The sequence below is a fragment of the Maniola hyperantus genome, chromosome 18, assembly GCF_902806685.2.
Source record: "Maniola hyperantus chromosome 18, iAphHyp1.2, whole genome shotgun sequence".
Lineage (NCBI taxonomy): Eukaryota > Metazoa > Arthropoda > Insecta > Lepidoptera > Nymphalidae > Maniola > Maniola hyperantus.
Window position 1 is genome coordinate 11,800,144 of NC_048553.1, and position 19,062 is coordinate 11,819,205.

At 47.1% G+C, this 19,062-nt stretch overlaps 2 protein-coding genes across 51 annotated transcripts; one reads left to right on the forward strand and one right to left on the reverse strand.

Annotated features, from left to right (window-relative positions):
* Nucleotides 1-4,206: 4,206 nt before the first annotated feature.
* On the forward strand, nucleotides 4,207-7,526 carry LOC138403595 (uncharacterized; the record flags this gene model as incomplete). The annotated part of the gene is made up of 1 exon (XM_069504772.1): nucleotides 4,207-7,526. A coding segment is annotated over one exon (1,074 nt), but the record flags the coding sequence as incomplete, so codon positions are not given.
* Nucleotides 6,818-18,156, reverse strand: LOC138403560 (uncharacterized). Of its 50 annotated transcripts, XR_011237817.1 has the most exons (11): nucleotides 16,675-17,797; nucleotides 15,985-16,211; nucleotides 14,966-15,573; nucleotides 13,898-14,756; nucleotides 13,736-13,793; nucleotides 13,366-13,467; nucleotides 12,906-13,159; nucleotides 12,243-12,714; nucleotides 8,103-12,140; nucleotides 7,740-7,852; nucleotides 6,818-7,568 (listed from the first exon to the last, which is right to left on the reverse strand). XR_011237817.1 is itself a non-coding variant. In XM_069504651.1 (10 exons), exons 1-10 carry the CDS (start codon nucleotides 17,795-17,797, stop codon nucleotides 12,097-12,099), a joined length of 3,606 nt encoding a protein of 1,201 aa, XP_069360752.1. In that variant the 3' UTR covers nucleotides 6,818-12,096. The 50 variants fall into 50 exon arrangements, 40 of the variants coding, with proteins under 40 accessions (XP_069360752.1, XP_069360749.1, XP_069360761.1 ...); XR_011237812.1 differs by having other exon boundaries at nucleotides 6,818-10,838; nucleotides 10,914-12,140; XR_011237811.1 differs by having other exon boundaries at nucleotides 6,818-9,395; nucleotides 9,503-12,140.
* Nucleotides 18,157-19,062: the final 906 nt, after the last annotated feature.

A 19,062-nucleotide genomic window follows, 5' to 3' on the forward strand; every position in this document is an offset into this window, starting at 1 on the left:
CAGGTCAGCCCACTTCCATCTTAGACTGCATCATCATTCATCAGTCCCTTGTAAGTTAGCCCTTGGCTGCAATCTTACCACCAGGTGAGATTGCAGTCAAGGGCTAACTAAATGTATCTGAATTTTAAAAAAACCGGCCAAGTGCGAGTCTGGCTCGCGCGCACCGACGAGGGTTTCGTATTACAGTCGTATTTTTTCGACATTTTACACTTTGAGATAATTCAAAAACTATGATGCATAAAAATAAATAAAAATCTGCTTTAGAATGCACAGGTCAAGCCTTTGATATGATACCCCCACTTGATATAGTTATTTTACTTCGAAAATTGAAAATACTAATTATTTAGTTCACTTAGTTCATGACCACAATTTAATTTTTTTTGTGTGATGTAACCCTAAATCCACGGTTTTCAGATTTTTCCCCTTACGTATGTTATAACTTACTTATAAGATCTATCTACCTGCCAACTTTCATGATTCTAGGTCAACGGGAAGTACCCTGTAGATTGCTTGACAGATCGTCAACAAAGTGATTCTTCCTTGAGTTCTTCCTATACGGGTTCCGTTTTTCCTTTTGAGGTACGGAACCCTAAAAATACGATATCATGAGGCCAGACTGCTTGCTGCCTGTACATGGCCACCGTGCAAGTAGGTATTTCTAATATGGTTCTTCTCTTCTATGTTAGTGCTCTCCAAATTGAAGCACCAGTAGCTGGCAGGAATAAATTGTACATCGACCCTAGAAAAAGATTTCGCCTTCGTAGAGCCGCTATCTTTTTCTAAAGGTCGATGCGATTTGTAATATTTTCTGCCGGGTACTGTATATGCCTAACCAGTAGGGATCAATCATCCCACAGGAATACTAGGTAGTTAGGTACGTAAGTATAGGCCGCGACAGCTTGAAATGCCAATCGGTGTATGAGGCGAAGGGACGCCCCGCACACCCGCACGTTACCGCCGCTCGCCCGCACCGGGTTAGCGCGGGTATGCGGAGCGTTCCCTCCCCGATTGCTATCTGGACCTGTCGCGTACTATGTATGGGTAGGTAAAGAAAATCCTGTTATTTGGCAATACTTTTATTATCATCAATCATCAAAAAATGTCCAAAATAACTTCTAGCAACGAAAATTCTCGTCTACTTAACAACTATTTCTGGTTTTCTTGGATTAGATTTCATTCCTGTAGCCGTTTCTTTCCTACCTGTAATAAAATTGGTTTTATAAATATCTAACGACTCGCCAGGGTTCGCACGGGCAGCTTTTAATTTTCGTAGGGATTTGTAATTTTTTTGAAAATAAAATATAGCAGTGTCACTCAAAAATAATGTAGTTTTTTACTGGTGAAAGATTTTTCAAATTGGTTCAGTAGTTCCTGAGATTAACAAACAAACTTACAAACTTGTTTACAATATTAGTGTAGATAAGTAGATATTTTATATTTATTATAGGCAACTATAAGGTATGCACCTATAACCACTATAAAATATTTTACTTTACTCAAAAAAAAATTACTTTAAAAGGTACATTTCTATTCTCACCTCTATTTTTGTGCATTTGCATTTTGTCTTTTCTTCTTCGTCTCTGGCGCCATCTTGTCCAATGCTGGTCCTCGTATTTGTCGCCGTTAGTATGTGTTCATAGCTGCTGGTTTCCATTTTCTTCACTGCTGGTCCTCATCTTCGCTGTTGGTGCCGTCTTTTTCGTCGCTAGTCCCTGTTTTCTTCGCGGCTGGGCTTACCTTCTTGCTGCTGGTAAATGTCTTCTTTGTCGCTGGCATCGTCTTCTTTCCGCTGGTTACTGTCTTCCTCGTCGCTAGTCTTCCTCTTGTTCTTCGTCGCTGATCTTCATCTTATTCTTCGCTGCATTATTTCCCTGCTGATCCCGACTTCTGCTTCGCTGATCCCTGTTTCTTCATCTTTGCCTTCATTATTATTCATCTTCCCCGTCGATGTGTCTTGGAACGTCTTTAACTCGGTCTTCGGTCTTCATCTCGCCTTCTATCTTCGGTCTTCATCTCGCCTTCTATCTTCGATCATCATTTTCACCCCTCGGTCTTCGATCTTCGGTTTTCATCTTTGCCTTTGGACTTCATCTTCACCTTCGGTCTTGATTTTCACGTCTCGGTCTTTGGTATTCGTCTTCGCCTTTGGTCTTCATCTTCGCCTTCAGTCTTCATCTTCGCCTTCGGTCTTCATCTTCGCATTCGGTTTTCATCTTCACCTTCGATCTTCATATTCGCCTTCGGTCTTCATCTTCGCCTGCCGTCTTCATCATCGCCTTCCGTCTTCATCATCGCCTTCTGTCTTCATCTTCGCCTTCGGTCTTCATCTTCGCCTTCGGTCTTCATCTTCGCCTTCGGTTTTCATCTTCGTCTTCGCCTTCGGTCTTCATCTTCGCCTTCGGTCTTCATCTTCGCCTTCGGTCTTCATCTTCGCCTTCGGTCTTCATCTTCGCCTTCGGTCTTCATATTCGCCTTCGGTCTTCATCTTCGCCTTCGGTCTTCATCTTCGCCTTCGGTCTTCATCTTCGTCTTCGCCTTCGGTCTTCATCTTCGCCTTCGGTCTTCATCTTCGCCTTCGCGCCTTCGGTCTTCATCTTCGCCTTCGGTCTTCATCTTCGCCTTCGGTCTTCAGCTTCGCCTTCGGTCTTCATCTTCGCTTTCGGTCTTCATCTTCGTTTTCGGTCTCCATCTTCACCTTCGCCTTCATCTTCGGTCTTCATTTTCATCTTCGGTCTTCATCTTCGCCTTCGGTCAAGACATCTTCACCTTCGGTCTTCATCTTCGCCTTCGGTCGTCATCTTCGCCTTCGGTCTTCATCTTTGCCTTCGGTTTTCATCTTCATCTTCGCTTTTGGTCTTCATCTTCACCTTCATCTTCGCCTTCGGTCTTCATCTTCGCCTTCGGTCTTCATCTTCGACTTCGGTCTTCATCTTCGCCCCGGTCTTCGTTCTTCATCTGCGCTCCTGGTTTTTGTTCTTCATCTTCGCCTTCGGTCTTCATCTTCATCTTCGCCCTCGATCTTCGTTCTGCATCTTCGCCCTCAGTCTTCCTTCTTCATCTTCGCCCTCGGTCTTCGTTCTTCATCTTTGCCCTCGATCTTCGTTCTGCATCTTCGCCCTCAGTCTTCCTTCTTCATCTTCGCCCTGGTCTTCGTTCTTCATCTTCGCCCTCGGTCTTCGTTCTTCATCTTCGCCCTCGGTCTTCGTTCTTTATCTTCGCCCTCGGTCTTCGTTCTTCATCTTCGCCCTCAGTCTTTGTTCTTCATCCTCGCCCTCGGTCTTCGTTCTTCATCTTCGCCCTCGATCTTCGTTCTTCATCTTCGCCCTCGGTCTTCATTCTTCATCTTCGCCTTCGGTCTTCATCTTCACCCCTCGGTCTTAATCTTCACCTTCGGTCTTCATCTTCACCCCTAAGTCTTCGGTCTTCATCTCCGCCTTCGGTCTTCATCTCCGCCTTCGGTCTTCATCTTCGCCTTCGGTCTTCATCTTCGCCTTCGGTCTTCATCTTCGCCTTCGGTCGTCATCTCCGCATTCGGTCTTCATCTTCGCCTTCGGTCTTCATCTTCGCCTTCGGTTTTCATCTTCATCTTCGCTTTTGGCCTTCATCTTCACCTTCATCTTCGCCTTTGGTCTTCATCTTCATCTTCGCCCTCGGTCTTCGTTCTTCATCTTCGCCCTCGGTCTTCATCTGCGCCCCTGGTTTTTGTTCTTCATTTTCATCTTCACCCCTCGGTCTTCATCTTCGGCTTCGGTCTTCATCTTTACCCCTAAGTCTTCGGTCTTCATCTCCGCCTTCGGTCTTCATCTTCGCCTTCGGTCTTCATCTTCGCCTTCGGTCTTCATCTTCGCCGTCGGTCTTCGGTCTTCATCTTCACCCCTCAGTTTGCGGTCTTCTTCTTTATCTTTGCCACTGAACTTGAAAATGTTCTTTAGATTTGGCTATTTATTAAGTTTTTAGTTTTTGTAAATCGTGAATATATATTTTTCACTAGTGAACGATAGTGCTGATAGTAAATCGTCACCTTACAAACTGATGTTTGGCCTGCATCTTCGCCCTCGGTCTTTTCTTTTTTATCTTTGCCGCTGAACTTGAAAATGTTCTTTAGATTTGGCTTATTATTAAGTTTTTAGTTTTTGTAAATCGTGAATATATATTTTTCACTAGTGAACGATAGTGCTGATAGTAAATCGTCACCTTACAAACTGATGTTTGGCCTGCATCTTCGCCCTCGGTCTTCGTTCTTCATCTTCGCCCTCGGTCTTCATTCTTCATCTTCGCCCTCGGTCTTCGTTCTTCATCTTCGCCCTCGGTCTTCGTTCTTCATCTTCGCCCTCGGTCTTCGTTCTTCATCTTCGCCCTCGGTCTTCATTCTTCATCTTCGCCCTCGGTCTTCGTTCTTCATCTTCGCCCTCGGTCTTCGTTTTTCATCTTCGCACTCGGCCTTCGTTCTTCATCTTTGCCGTCAGTCTTCGTTCTTCATCTTCGCCCTCGGTTTTCGTTCTTCATCATCGCCCTCGGTCTTCGTTTTTCATCTTCGCACTCGGCCTTCGTTCTTCATCTTCGCCCTCAGTCTTCGTTCTTCATCTTCGCCCTCGGTTTTCGTTCTTCATCTTCGCCCTCGGTCTTCGTTCTTCTTCTTCGCCCTCGGTCTTCGTTCTTCATCTTCAACCTCGGTCTTCGTTCTTCATCTTCGCCCTCAGTCTTCGTTCTTCATCTTCGCCCTCGGTCTTCGTTCTTCATCTTCGCCCTCGGTCTTCGTTCTTCATCATCGCCCTCGGTCTTCGTTTTTTCATCTTCGCCCTCGGTCTTCGTTCTTCATCTTCGCCCTCGGTCTTCGTTCTTCATCTTCGCCCTCAGTCTTCGTTCTTTATCTTCGCCCTCGGTCTTCGTTCTTCATCTTCGCCCTCGGTCTTCGTTCTTCATCATCGCCCTCGGTCTTCGTTTTTCATCTTCGCCCTCGGTCTTCGTTCTTCATCTTTGCCCTCGGTCTTCGTTCTTCATCTTCGCCCTCGGTCTTCGTTCTTCATCTTCGCCCTCGGTCTTCGTCTTCATCTTCGCCCTCGGTCTTCGTTCTTCATCTTCGCCCTCGGTCTTCGTTCTTCGTCTTCGCCCTCGGTCTTCGTTCTTTATCTTCGCCATCGGTCTTCATTCCTCATCTTCGCCCCCGGTCTTCATCTTCGCCCTCGGTCTTCGTTCTTCATCTTTGCCCTCGGTTGGTATTCGGTCCAAACTTCAGCTTTGTCCTCGTTGACGGTCTTCGTCTTAAGTCATTATCTTTAAAAAAAACAAAAATGGCTTTCAATTTGGCTGTTGTAAAAACTTATGAATCGTGAATATATTTAGGTTTTCACTGAAGTGAAGCGATAGTAATAATAATATTAATCGTCAACTTACAAACTAAATATTCGATCTCCTATATCCTTGGTTTTCGTTTTCACCCTCTTCAGTTTTCATGTTTGCCCTTTTTGGTCTTCATATTCGCCTTTTTCCGTCTTCATGTTTACCCTCCGTGGTCTTCATGTTCGCCCTCTTCGGTCTTAATATTCACCCTCTTTCGTCTTCATGTTCGCCCTCTTCGATCTTCATCTTCGCTCTCTTCAGTTTTCATCTTCGTCTATACACCGTTTTTAAGAATCAATTGCGAGTAGATAATTTAATTGTTATGGATAGTTTATACAGTCTAACTTTGCACTTGTCATTCTTGAATTCCTTTATTTATCCATAGCTTATTAACGTCACTATCATGATTCATCTTTCAATTTTTATAATCTCACCATGGTTGTGCACGTGCAGGTATTTTCACTACTTACATACATTTTTAAATTAATTAAGTATATGCCATAGTTTCATAGGTATCAATATTGAACAGATTCCTCACTGATTTTTATTTGAAGTTCCTTTAATAGTTATCTGTGAACAATACTTATTAAAATCCTACCTTTTTTGTTTGTGCGTACTTTTTGAACCATTATATCTTTCTCTCCCTTCTTATCTCTTTTAGTTGAATTTCACAAGTGATTTTAGTCTTTACAGTAGGTATCTACCTAACTCATTAACATATTATAGGAATATTATGAACTGCTTTTTGAAAAGACCTGTTGACAATTTTAATTAGCCTAGTCAAATACATATTATTATAATTATATCTTTATTATTATTATAATTATGTTTTGAAATACATTAAATTATTAAACAATTATGGGTCATACTTATTAATCCTTCTGTAAAAACATATTCATTAATATTTCCTGTGAATCAATGGGTTTTATAGATTTTAACTATCAAAAGACATATCTAATCGAACTTACATTACCGTGCATCTGAAAGGAAATAATATTGATACTAAAAGTTAAGACACACACATAAAATGCTAAATGCTTACTTAGATTTCTAAATCTGAAATAAATGCTTTTTATTTGGGAAATCGCAATTTTTTTATGAAAAAAATAATCACTTACAACTTTTCCTGAACCTAGAAAATAAACCTTTATTGCACACAGATAACCTTAACAAGAAAATTAGCTTAGATATTTATTATTCCGAACTAATAGGTATGTATATTACCTATATTATTTGGCTTTGGTAGGTAACTACAAATTTAATTTTATAAATCTCACCAGGTTACTTTTTGCTCTAAAAAACTATTTTAATTTAACCCTGACTTTTATATTCCCTTGAAATATTGTCATTCGCTTGTCTGTTTGTTGCTGTTATTTATTACTTTCGCCAGCGATAGGATTTAGTCTTTTTAATTTATATATCAATTAGGTATTATCAATGCTTTGTTTGATTGAAAGTATCTATTTTTCCTGTAAAACCTGTAAGAAATGTTTTATTGTTTTATGGTAAACTTACCAATGTGCCATTTTATTGTTCTTCTTATACGAGTCTGTTTTAAATACATTATTGGTTTACTGATGATAGCCTGCAAAAGGTTGTTTTATTGCGTAGCGTAAACTCCTTACTATTTTTTCTGATGAAAACGTATTTTTATAGCGTGTTCTGGTGTAGTAAAGCCTAGTATACTCCAAGTAAGTTTCCATTTGAATTTCTTTCCGTCTCTGTAGTTTCGTCCTTTAGTGATAATTTGCCTATGAAACCTGTAAGAGATCCTTTAAGGTGCTTACTTGTTGTCATCTTTAGCGACTTGATCGTGCTGTTCTATCTCATTGGTATAAATTTCGCCATCCAGTGGCCGTTTGGTCTTGAAATTTGTATAAGATATTATATTAGCTTATTGGTTGACATCTCATCTTCTCGACTTTGCCGTGTTGATAATGTTGGCTGTTACGATTCTGGAGTTCACTTGAAACCTTGATATCTGGGTAGTCACATTTGACGATACAGTTGTCTGCCCTTGAAATCTGCAAGAAATCCTTAGTTGCTCACTTGTAGTCATTTCGCCAACTTGATCACGCTGTTTACTTTAATGTCAATCTTGGCATCTCGGTCATTTGTCTTTGAAATCTGTAAAAGATCGTTTAGCGTCTCACCGATTCTATTGATCTGTTCCAGTCTAGAATACACGATGCACTTTCATTTAAATCTTGCTTTCTTAACTTTGGAACCTGTAAGAGATATTTTAATTGCTTACTTGTTGTAATCTTACCAAATCGATTGTGTTGTTCTGGTGAAGGTACTCGAGCTACATTTTCATTTTGAATCTTGTTATCTAAGTAGTTTAAATTTCGCCGTCCAATGGTCATTAGGTCTTGATTAAAGATATTTTATTTGCTTACTGGTAGTCATCTCTCGACTTTGCCGTGTTGATACTGTGACTGTTGGTTGGTACGATTCTGGAGGCTCACTTGAAACCTTGACATTTGATGATTTAGTTGTCTGTCCTTGAAATCTGTAAGAAATCCTTTAGTTGCTTACTTGTAGTCATTTCGCCAACTTGATCATGCCGTTTACTTTTAGGCATCTCTATCATTAATTGTTTTCGAAATCTGTAAAAGATCGTTTAGCATCTCACCAATTCTATTGATATGTTCTTGATTTTCATTTTCTGATCTGCATTTTCATTTGAATCTCGCTCTCAGTAGTTAACCTGTAGTGATCATTTGACTTTGAAACCTGTAAGAGATATTTTATTTGCTTACTGGTTGTCATCTCATCTTCTCGACTGCGCCGTGTTGATAATGTTGGCTGTTGGTTGGATCATTTAGTTGCTTGTCTTCTTAATCTGTGAGAAATCCTGTAAGTGCTTACTTGTAGTCATCTCACCAACTTGATCATGCTGTTCACTTATATGTCAATCTTGGTACCTCGGTCATGTGTCCTCGAAATCTGCAAAAGATCGTTTAGCGTCTCACCAATACTATTGATCTATTCGAATACTCTCTAAGTAGTCAACTTGTAGTGATAATTTAACTTTGGAACCTGTAAGAGATATTTTAGTTGCTTACTTGTCGTAGTCTCATAAAATCGACTGTGCTGTTTTGGTATAAGCACCTACTGGAGCTACATTTTCATTTTCAATATTGCTATCTCAGCGGTTTTAATTCCGTCTTCCAATGGTCATTAGGTCTTGAGTAAAAGATATTTTATTTGCTTACTGGTCGTCATCTCATATTCTCGACTGCGCCGTGTTGATACTGTTGGCTGTTTGTTGGTACGACTCTGGAGCCTCAGTTTAGCTAAAATTTTGATATCTCAGTCACGTTTTGATGATTTGGTTGCTTGTCCTTTTTCATAATCTGTAAGAATTCCTGTAAGTGCTTACTTGTAGTCATCACTCCAACTTGATCATGCTGTTCACTTATATGTCAATCTTGTATCACGGTTATCTGTTCTTGAAATCTGTAAGAAATCCTTTAGTTGCTTACTTGCAGTCATCTCGCCAACTTGATCACGCTGTTCACTTATATGTCAATTTTGGTATCACGGTTATCTGTTCTTGAAATCTGTAAGAAATCCTTTAGTTGCTTACTTGTAGTCATCTCACCAACTTGATCATGCTGTTCACTTATATGTCAATTTTGGTATCACGGTTATCTGTTCTTGAAATCTGTAAGAAATCCAGCTTTAGTTGCTTACTTGTAGTCATCTCGCCAACTTGATCATGCTGTTCACTTATATGTCAATTTTGGTATCACAGTTATCTGTTCTTGAAATCTGTAAGAAATCCAGCTTTAGTTGCTTACTTGTAGTCATCTCGCCAACTTGATCATGCTGTTCACTTATATGTCAATTTTGGTATCACGGTTATCTGTTCTTGAAATCTGTAAGAAATCCAGCTTTAGTTGCTTACTTGTAGTCATCTCGCCAACTTGATCATGCTGTTCACTTATATGTCAATTTTGGTATCACGGTTATCTGTTCTTGAAATCTGTAAGAAATCCAGCTTTAGTTGCTTACTTGTAGTCATCTCACCAACTTGATCATGCTGTTCACTTATATGTCAATTTGGTATCACGGTTATCTGTTCTTGAAATCTGTAAGAAATCCAGCTTTAGTTGCTTACTTGTAGTCATCTCGCCAACTTGATCATGCTGTTCACCTTATATGTCAATTTTGGTATCACAGTTATCTGTTCTTGAAATCTGTAAGAAATCCAGCTTTAGTTGCTTACTTGTAGTCATCTCGCCAACTTGATCATGCTGTTCACTTATATGTCAATTTTGGTATCACGGTTATCTGTTCTTGAAATCTGTAAGAAATCCAGCTTTAGTTGCTTACTTGTAGTCATCTCACCAACTTGATCATGCTGTTCACTTATATCTCAATCTTGGTATCTCGGTCATCTGTCCTTGAAATCTGTAAAAGATCCTTTAGCGTCTCACCAATTCTATTGATCTGCTCTAGTCTAAAACAATTGATGCATTTTCATTGGAATCTCGCTGTCAGTAGTCTACCTGTGGCATTATCTTTGAAACCTGTAAGAGATATTTTAGTTGCTTACTTGTTGTAATCTTACCAAATCGATTGTGTTGTTTTGGTGTACTCGAGCTACATTTATTTTGAATTTGGTTATCTCAGTGGTGTAAATTTTGCCGTCCATTTTGGTCGTTTCGTCATGACATCTGTAAAAGATCGTTACGTTGCATCTCACCAATTCTATTACTCTGCTCTGGGTCTAGAATACTCGAGGTACACTTTCATTTGGATTTCGCTGTCAGCTTATATTTTTATGAATATCACCGTGTTGTAACTTTCACATTTGAAACCTGTAAGAGATCTTTGAGTCGCTTACTTGTAGTCAATTCACTTGGTTCCGCTGTTCTGGTCTAGTAAGTAGTATAGTGAATACTCGAAGACTCGAAGTTTTCATTTGAATTTTCTCAGACTCTCAGTGACGATTTAGTTATCTGTCCTTGAAATCTGTAAGAAATACTTTAGGTGCTAACTTGTAGTCAGCTCTCCAACTGGACCATACCGTTTCACTTATCAGTTAATCTTGGTATCTCTGTCTTTGGAATCTGTACAAATCTCACCTATTCTATATATCTGTTAGTCTAGACTCTAGAATACTCGATGCAAATTTTCATTTTTTTTTTCTCGCTGTCTCAGTAGTCAACCTGTAAGGATCATTTGACCTCGAAAACCTGTACGATATCCTTTAGCTGCTAGTTGTCATCTTACTAACTCGATTGAGCTGTTCTCTCTTTAATTTAAATTTCGTCCTCTAGTGTATTTGACCTCGCAAACCTGTAAGTTGCTTGTTGTCATCTTACCAACTCGATTGTGCTGTTCTATCTCTTTAATATAAATTTCGTCCTCTAGTGTATTTGACCTTGCAAACCTGTAAGTTGCTTGTTGTCATCTTACCAACTCGATTGTGCTGTTCTATCTCTTTAATTTAAATTTCGTCCTCTAGTGTATTTGACCTCGCAAACCTGTAAGTTGCTTGTTGTCATCTTACCAACTCGATTGTGCTGTTCTAGCTCTTTTCTTGTATTTGACCTCGAAACCTGTAAGAGATCCTTTAGTTGCTTACTTGTTGTCACCTTACCAACTTGAATGTGCTGTTCTATTTCTGTAATTAAAATTTCGTCCTCTAGTGTATTTGACCTCGAAAACCTGTAAGAGATCCTTTAGTTGCTTACATGTTGTCACTTTACTAACTCGATTGTGCTGTTCTATCTCTTTATCTTAAATTTCGTCCTCTTAGTGCATTTGACCTCGCAAACCTGTTAGTTGCTTGTTGTCATCTTACCAACTCGATTGTGCTGTTCTAGCTCTTTTCTAGTGTATTTGACCACGAAAACCTGTAAGAGATCCTTTAGTTGCTTACATGTTGTCACTTTACTAACTCGATTGTGCTGTTCTATCTCTTTATCTTAAATATCGTCCTCTAGTGTATTTGATATCGAAAACCTGTAACAGATCCTTTACTTGCTTGCTATCTTACCGACTCGATTATGCTGTTCTATCTCTTTAATTTAAATTTTTTTCCTCTAGATTTTGACCTCAAAAACCTGTAAGAGATCCTTTATTTATTTGTCATCTTACCGAATCGATTGTGCTGTGCTCTCTTTAATTAAAATTTCGTCCTTTAAATTTTGACCTCGAAAACCTGCAAGAGATAGTTTAGTTTGCTTGCAGTCTTCTCACCTCGCATCACCATTGTGGTGTTTTTTATTTCATTCTTGGTATCACTGCCATCTGTCCTTGAAATCTGTAAACGATCGTTTAGCATCTCACCAATTCTATTGATCTGTACTGGCCTAAAGTACTTGAGGCGCACTTTTATTTGAATCTAGTTTTCTCAGTAATGACCTCTACCTCGAAACCTGCAAGAAACCCTTTAGTTGCTTACTTGTTGTCATTTCACCAACTCTGCTCAGTCTGTTGCCTATAATTTCGAGGCAATTTTGTCTCAGTTGTCCGAATTTTGTCTTCCAGAAGTAATTATTGTCCATTGTATCTGTAAAAGATCCTTTTAAATTGCTTACTTCAGTCATTACAGATTTGCTGTTTCAGATTTTGCTGTTTATTGGTCTAGGATACTCCCGAGCCGCGGCAATTATATTTGCAGTCTCTAAACATCTCCCTGTAGTTATTTATCACTTGGCCTTGGGACCTGTAAACCTGACACCTGTTGATTGATGTTACTCACCAATTTTTTTGCTGTGAGATACTAACTGAGCCATTTTATATACGCACGGCACGCAGCTCGCCCCGGCACGAACGGATGCCTGCAGAATGCAGGCAGGCTGGCAGCTTGACCAGGCACGGAGATCTTGCGATGCCCGATAGCAGGATTCTGGCACGCAGCTCGCCCTGTCACGAACGGATGCCTGCAGAATGCAGGCAGGCTGGCAGCTTGACCAGGCACGAAGATCTCGCGATGACAAGAGATGGCACGCAGCTCACCCCGGCACGAATGGATGCCTGCAGAATGACCAGGCACGGAGACCTTGCGATGCGCGATGGCAGGAGTCTGGCACGCAGCTCGCCCCGGCAACGAACGGATGTCTGCAGAATGCAGGCAGGCTGGCAGCTCCGACCAGGCACGGAGACCTTACGATGCGCGATGGCAGGATTCTGGCACGCAGCTCGCCCTGGCACGAACGGATGCCTGCAGAATGCAGGCAGGCTGGAAGCTCGACCAGGCACGGAAGATTTTCCGATGCGCGATGGCAGGAGTCTGGCACGCAGCTCGCCATGGCACGAACGGATGCCTGCAGAATGCGGGCAGGCTAACAGCTTGACCAGGCACGGAGATCTTGCGATGCGCGATGGCAGGATTCTGGCACGCAGCTCGCCCCGGTTGCGAACGGATGCCTGCAAAAATGCAGGCAGGCTGGCAGCTCGACCAGGCACGAAGACCTCGCGATGATAGGAGATGGCACGACGCTCGCCCCGGCACGGATGGATGACTGCAGAATGCAGGCAGGCTGACAGCTCGACCAGATACGAAGATCTCGCGATGACAGGTGATGGCACGCAGCTCGCCACAGCACGAGCGGATGCCCTGCAGAATGCAGGCAGGCTGGTAGCTTGACCAGGCACGGAGACTTTGCGATGCGTGATGGCAGGAGTCTGGCACGCAGCTCACCACAGCACGAGCGGATGACTGCAGAATGCAGGCAGGCTGACAGCTCGACCAGATACGAAGATCTCGCGATGACAGGTGATGGCACGCAGCTCGCCCTGGCACGAACGGATGCCTGCAGAATGCAGGCAGGCTGGCAGCTCGACCAGGCACGGAGACCTTGCGATGCGCGATGGCAGGAGTCTGCCACGCAGTTTGCCCCAGCGCGAACGGATGCCTGCAGAATGCAGGCAGGCTGGCAGCTGACCAGGCACGGAGATCTTGCGATGCCGCGATGGCAGGATTCTGGCACGCAGCTCGCCCTGGCACGAACGGATGCCTGCAGAATGCAGGCAGGCTGGCAGGCTCGACCAGGCATGGAGGACCTTGCGATGCGCGATGGCAGGATTCTGGCACGCAGCTCGCCACAGCACGAGCGGATGCCTGCAGAATGCAGGCAGGCTGGCAGCTTGACCAGGCGCGGAGATCTTGCTATTGCGCGATGGCAGGATTCTGGCACGCAGCTCGCCCTGGCACGAACGGATGCCTGCAAGAATGCAGGCAGGCTGGCAGCTCGACCAGGCACGGAGACCTTGCGATGCGCGATGCAGGAGTCTGGCACGCAGCTCGCCACAGACACGAGCGGATGCCTGCAGAATGCAGGCAGGCTGGTAGCTTGACCAGGCACGGAGACTTTGCGATGCGTGATGGCAGGAGTCTGCAGGCAGGCTGGCAGCTCGACCAGGCATGTGAGACCTTGCGATGCGCGATGGCAGGAGTCTGGCACGCAGCTCGCCACAGCACGAGCGGATGCCTGCAGAATGCAGGCAGGCTGGTAGCTTGACCAGGCACGGAGACTTTGCGATGCGTGATGGCAGGAGTCCTGGCACGCAGCTCGCCACAGCCACGAGCGGATGCCTGCAGAATGCAGGCAGGCTGGTAGCTTGACCAGGCACGGAGACTTTGCGATGCGTGATGGCAGGAGTCTGCAGGCAGGCTGGCAGCTCGACCAGGCATGGAGACCGTGCGATGCGCGATGGCAGGATTCTGGCACGCAGCTCGCCACAGCACGAGCGGATGCCTGCAGAATGCAGGCAGGCTGGTAGCTTGACCAGTGCACGGAGACTTTGCGATGCGTGATGGCAGGAGTCTGGCACGCAGCTCGCCACAGCACGAGCGGATGACTGCAGGAATGCAGGCAGGCTGACAGCTCGAACCAGATACGAAGATCCTCGCGATGACAGGTGATGGCACGCAGCTCGCCCTGGCACGAACGGATGCCTGCAGAATGCAGGCAGGCTGGCAGCTCGACCAGGCACGAAGACCTCGCGATGATAGGAGATGGCACGACGCTCGCCCCGGCACGGATGGATGACTGCAGAATGCAGGCAGGCTGACAGCTCGACCAGATACGAAGATCTCGCGATGACAGGTGATGGCACGCAGCTCGCCCTGGCACGAACGGATGCCTGCAGAATGCAGGCAGGCTGGCAGCTCGACCAGGCACGGAGACCTTGCGATGCGCGATGGCAGGAGTCTGCCACGCAGTTTGCCCCAGCGCGAACGGATGCCTGCAGAATGCAGGCAGGCTGGCAGCTTGACCAGGCACGGAGATCTTGCGATGCGCGATGGCAGGATTCTGGCACGCAGCTCGCCCTGGCACGAACGGATGCCTGCAGAATGCAGGCAGGCTGGCAGCTCGACCAGGCATGGAGACCTTGCGATGCGCGATGGCAGAGGATTCTGGCACGCAGCTCGCCACAGCACGAGCGGATGCCTGCAGAATGCAGGCAGGCTTGCAGCTTGACCAGGACGCGGAGATCTTGCTATGCGCGATGGGCAGGATTCTGGCACGCAGGCTCGCCCTGGCACGAACGGATGCCTGCAGAATGCAGGCAGGCTGGAAGCTCGACCAGGCACGGAGATCTTGCGATGCGCGATGGCAAGAAGTCTGGCACGCAGTTCGCCACAGCCACGAGCGGATGCCTGCAGAATGCAGGCAGGCTGGTAGCTTGACCAGGCACGGAGACTTTGCGATGCGTGATGGCAGGAGTCTGCAGGCAGGCTGGCAGCTCGACCAGGCATGGAGACCTTGCGATGCGCGATGGCAGGATTCTGGCACGCCGCTCGCCACAGCACGAGCGGATGCCTGCAGAATGCAGGCAGGCTGGTAGCTTGACCAGGCACGGAGACCTTGCGATGCGTGATGGCAGGAGTCTGGCACGCAGCTCGCCACAGCACGAGCGGATGCCTGCAGAATGCAGGCAGGCTGGTAGCTTGACCAGGCACGGAGACTTTGCGATGCGTGATGGCAGGAGTCTGGCACGCAGCTCACCACAGCACGAGCGGATGACTGCAGAATGCAGGCAGGCTGACAGCTCGACCAGATACGAAGATCTCGCGATGACAGGTGATGGCACGCAGCTCGCCCTGGCACGAACGGATGCCTGCAGAATGCAGGCAGGCTGGCAGCTCGACCAGGCACGGAGGACCTTGCGATGCGCGATGGCAGGAGTCTGCCACGCAGTTTGCCCCAGCGCGAACGGATGCCTGCAGAATGCAGGCAGGCTGGCAGCTTGACCAGGCACGGAGATCTTGCGATGCGCGATGGCAGGATTTCTGGCACGCAGCTCGCCCTGGCACGAACGGATGCCTGCAGAATGCAGGCAGGCTGGCAGCTCGACCAGGCACGGAGACCTTGCGATGCGCGATGGCAGGATTCTGGCACGCAGCTCGCCACAGCACGAGCGGATGCCTGCAGAATGCAGGCAGGCTGGCAGCTTGACCAGGCACGGAGATCTTGCGATGCGCGATGGCAGGATTCTGCCACGCAGTTTGCCCCAGCGCAGAACGGATGCCTGCAGAATGCAGGCAGGCTGGCAGCTGACCAGGCACGGAGATCTTGCGATGCGCGATGGCAGGATTCTGGCACGCAGCTCGCCCTGGCACGACGGATGCCTGCAGAATGCAGGCAGGCTGGCAGCTCGGCCCAGCAGGCATGTGACCTTGCGATGCGCGATGGCAGGATTCTGGCACGCAGCTCGCCACAGCACGAGCGGATGCCTGCAGAATGCAGGCAGGCTGGCAGCTTGACCAGGCGCGGAGATCTTGCTATGCGCGATGGCAGGATTCTGGCACGCAGCTCGCCCTGGCACGAACGGATGCCTGCAGAATGCAGGCAGGCTGGCAGCTCGACCAGGCACGGAGACCTTGCGATGCGCGATTGGCAGGAGTCTGGCACGCAGCTCGCCACAGCACGAGGCGGATGCCTGCAGAATGCAGGCAGGCTGGTAGCTTGACCAGGCAGGAGACTTTGCGATGCGTGATGGCAGGATGTCTGCAGGCAGGCTGGCAGCTAGACCAGGCATGGAGACCTTGCGTGCGCGATGGCAGGATTCTGGCACGCAGCTCGCCACAGCACGAGCGGATGCCTGCGAATGCAGGCAGGCTGGTAGCTTGACCAGGCACGGAGACTTTGCGATGCGTGATGGCAGGAGTCTGGCACGCAGCTCACCACAGCACGAGCGGATGACTGCAGAATGCCAGGCAGGCTGGACAGCTCGACCAGATTACGAAGATCTCGCGATGACAGGTGATGGCACGCAGCTCGCCCTGGCACGAACGGATTGCCTGCAGAATGCAGGCAGGCTGGAAGCTCGACCAGGCACGGAGACTTTCGATGCGCGAGGCAGGAGTCTGGCACGCAGCTCGCCATGGCACGAACGGATGCCTGCAGAATGCGGGCAGGCTGGAAGCTCGACCAGGCACGGAGACTTTCCGATGCGCGATGGCAGGATTCAGGCACGCAGCTCGCCCTGGCACGAACGGATGCCCTGCAGAATGCAGGCAGGCTGGCAGCTCGACCAGGCACAGAGACCTTGCGATGCGCGATGGCAGGATTCTGGCACGCAGCTCGCCACAGCACGAGCGGATGCTGCAGAATGCAGGCAGGCTGGCAGCTCGACCAGGCACGAAGATCTCGCGATGATAGGAGATGGCACGAAGCTCACCCCAGCACCAACCGGTTGCCTGCAGAATGCAAGGCAGGCTGGCAGCTCGACCAGGCACGAAACACCTTGCGATGACAGGAGATGGCACGCAACTCGCCCGGCACGAACTGATGCCTGCAGAATGCAGGCAGGCTGGGCAGCTTGACGAAGCACGGAGACTTTGTGATGCACGATGGCAGAAGTGTGGCACGCAGCTCGCCCTGTCACGAACGGATGCATGCAGAATGCAGGCAGGCTTGTAGCTCGAACAGGCACGAAGACCTCGCGAGGACAGGAGATGGCACGAAGCTCGCCTCGGCACGAACGGACGCTTGCAGACTTGCAGGCAGGCTGGCAGCTCGACCAGGCACGAAGACCTTGCGATGGAAGGAGATGGCACCGAAGCTCGTCCCGGCACGAACGGATGCCTGCAGAATGCAGGCAGGCTGGCAGCTCGACCAGGCACGAAGATCTCGCGATGACAAGGAGATGGTACACAGCTCGCCCCGGCACGAACGGATGCCTGCAGAATGCAAGCAGGCTGGCAGCTCGACCAGGGACGGAGACCTCGCGATGAAAGGAGATGGCACGCAGCTCGCCTCGGCAACGAACGGATGCCTGCAGAATACTGGCAGGCTGGCCAGCTCGACCAGGGACGACAAGACTTTTGCGATGCGCAATGGCAGAGACTGGCAGGCAGCTCGCCTAGGCATGTAGACCTTGTAATGTGGTGCATGCTAGAGATTGAAGACTGAAGGCAGGCGAAGACCCTTGAGATGCGTTGCGCCGAAGACTGGAAGGCAGCAGCTGGTGTAGGCACATAATCCATTTAGCGATTGATATAATCCTGTAAGAAATACTTAAAAGCTCACATGCAGGTGTCTCGTTGTCTTCATGATGAACACTGAACTTTTTCTTAAAAGTATTAGAAAATAGTATGCGAATTTTAATTAGTGCTGGAAGGAAAAAATTGTAATTTTTAAGCTCGTACGTTTAAAATCTAGGGAGGCACATACTTCGCTCGCCTCATAGAAATTAGAATAGTCAAATTACCGAAGGCCGGCAAGCAACTCTAACCTTGTAAATCTTGAGACACGTTGCACACTGGATACGCGATGGCTGTTGAGCTAGCAGGCGGTTCAATCCGTCTCGTAGACCTGGAGACACGATGGCTTGTCGGGCTGGATGGCAGCTGAATCCAGCTCGTACACCTTGAAACGCGCTGTGTGCTGGAGACCCGACGGCTCTCAACCCCGGCTCGTAGTTAACCTCAAGACAGGCGGGCACTGGCAGGCAGGAAGATAGGCAGGTACAAATACCTTGGTGTGTGCGCCGAGGAAGGCAGCTGGTGTAAGCCCAGTGATTCATTTTTGCGATAGTGAATCCTGTAAGAATAGTTTAATTTGCTGACAGGTGCCCCGTGGTCTCGATGATGTGACACTTTATTTTCATATTATATAAAATTTTATATATTTAGATTATTAGAAATATTATGCGCATTGTAATAGTTATTTTAAACTTGCTGCAAGAGGAACACAAATTATTACATTATACGCTAGTACAAGCAAGGCAGGCAGCACCTTCGCTAGCATTAAGAATCAGACTGGTCAGATTGCAGGCAGCAACCTCGTAAATTTTTGGGGACGCATTGCACGAAGATGGAAGGCAGGTCGATCCGTTACGTAGACCTGGACACACGATAGCTGGCAAGCTGACTTGCCTCGTACACCACTGGCTCGAAAGTCTTGGACGCTGGAGGCAGGCCGAAGTTACAGGTAAGCAGATCGACCGGACATGTGACTCTTCAGATGCGTTGCACGGCTGGCAGAAGGCAGAATTTAGGCAGTCAGCAGGATGAGAAGCCTGCAGAGGACTGGCAGGCAGCACCCTAGGCACGATGTCTGCAGGGCGAAAAGCCTGCAGAGGACTGGCAGGCAGCTCTCCCGGGCACGATGTCTGCAAGGCAAGAAGCCTGCAGAGGACTGGCAGGCAGCTCTCCCGGGCACGATGTCTGCAAGGCAAGAAGCCTGCAGACTGGCAGGCAGCTCTCCCAGGCTCGAAGTCAGCAGGGTGAGATCCTGCAGAGGACTGGCA

What these genes read in the sequence shown, in the direction of transcription:
- LOC138403560 (XM_069504639.1), bottom strand. Translation starts at nt 17,797, where the DNA reads ATGGATTATGTGCCTACACCAGCTGCTGCCTTCCAGTCTTCGGCGCAA. An exon ending in ATGGCGAGCTGCGTGCCAGA is followed by an intron (nt 16,212 to 16,674) that starts CTCCTGCCTCGC and finishes TGCGTGCCAGAC; the next exon opens with TCCTGCCAATCGCGCATCGC. An exon ending in CTGCCATCGCGCATCGCAAG is followed by an intron (nt 13,261 to 13,365) that starts GTCCTCCATGCC and finishes CGGCATCGCAAG; the next exon opens with ATCTCCGTGCCTGGTCAGCT.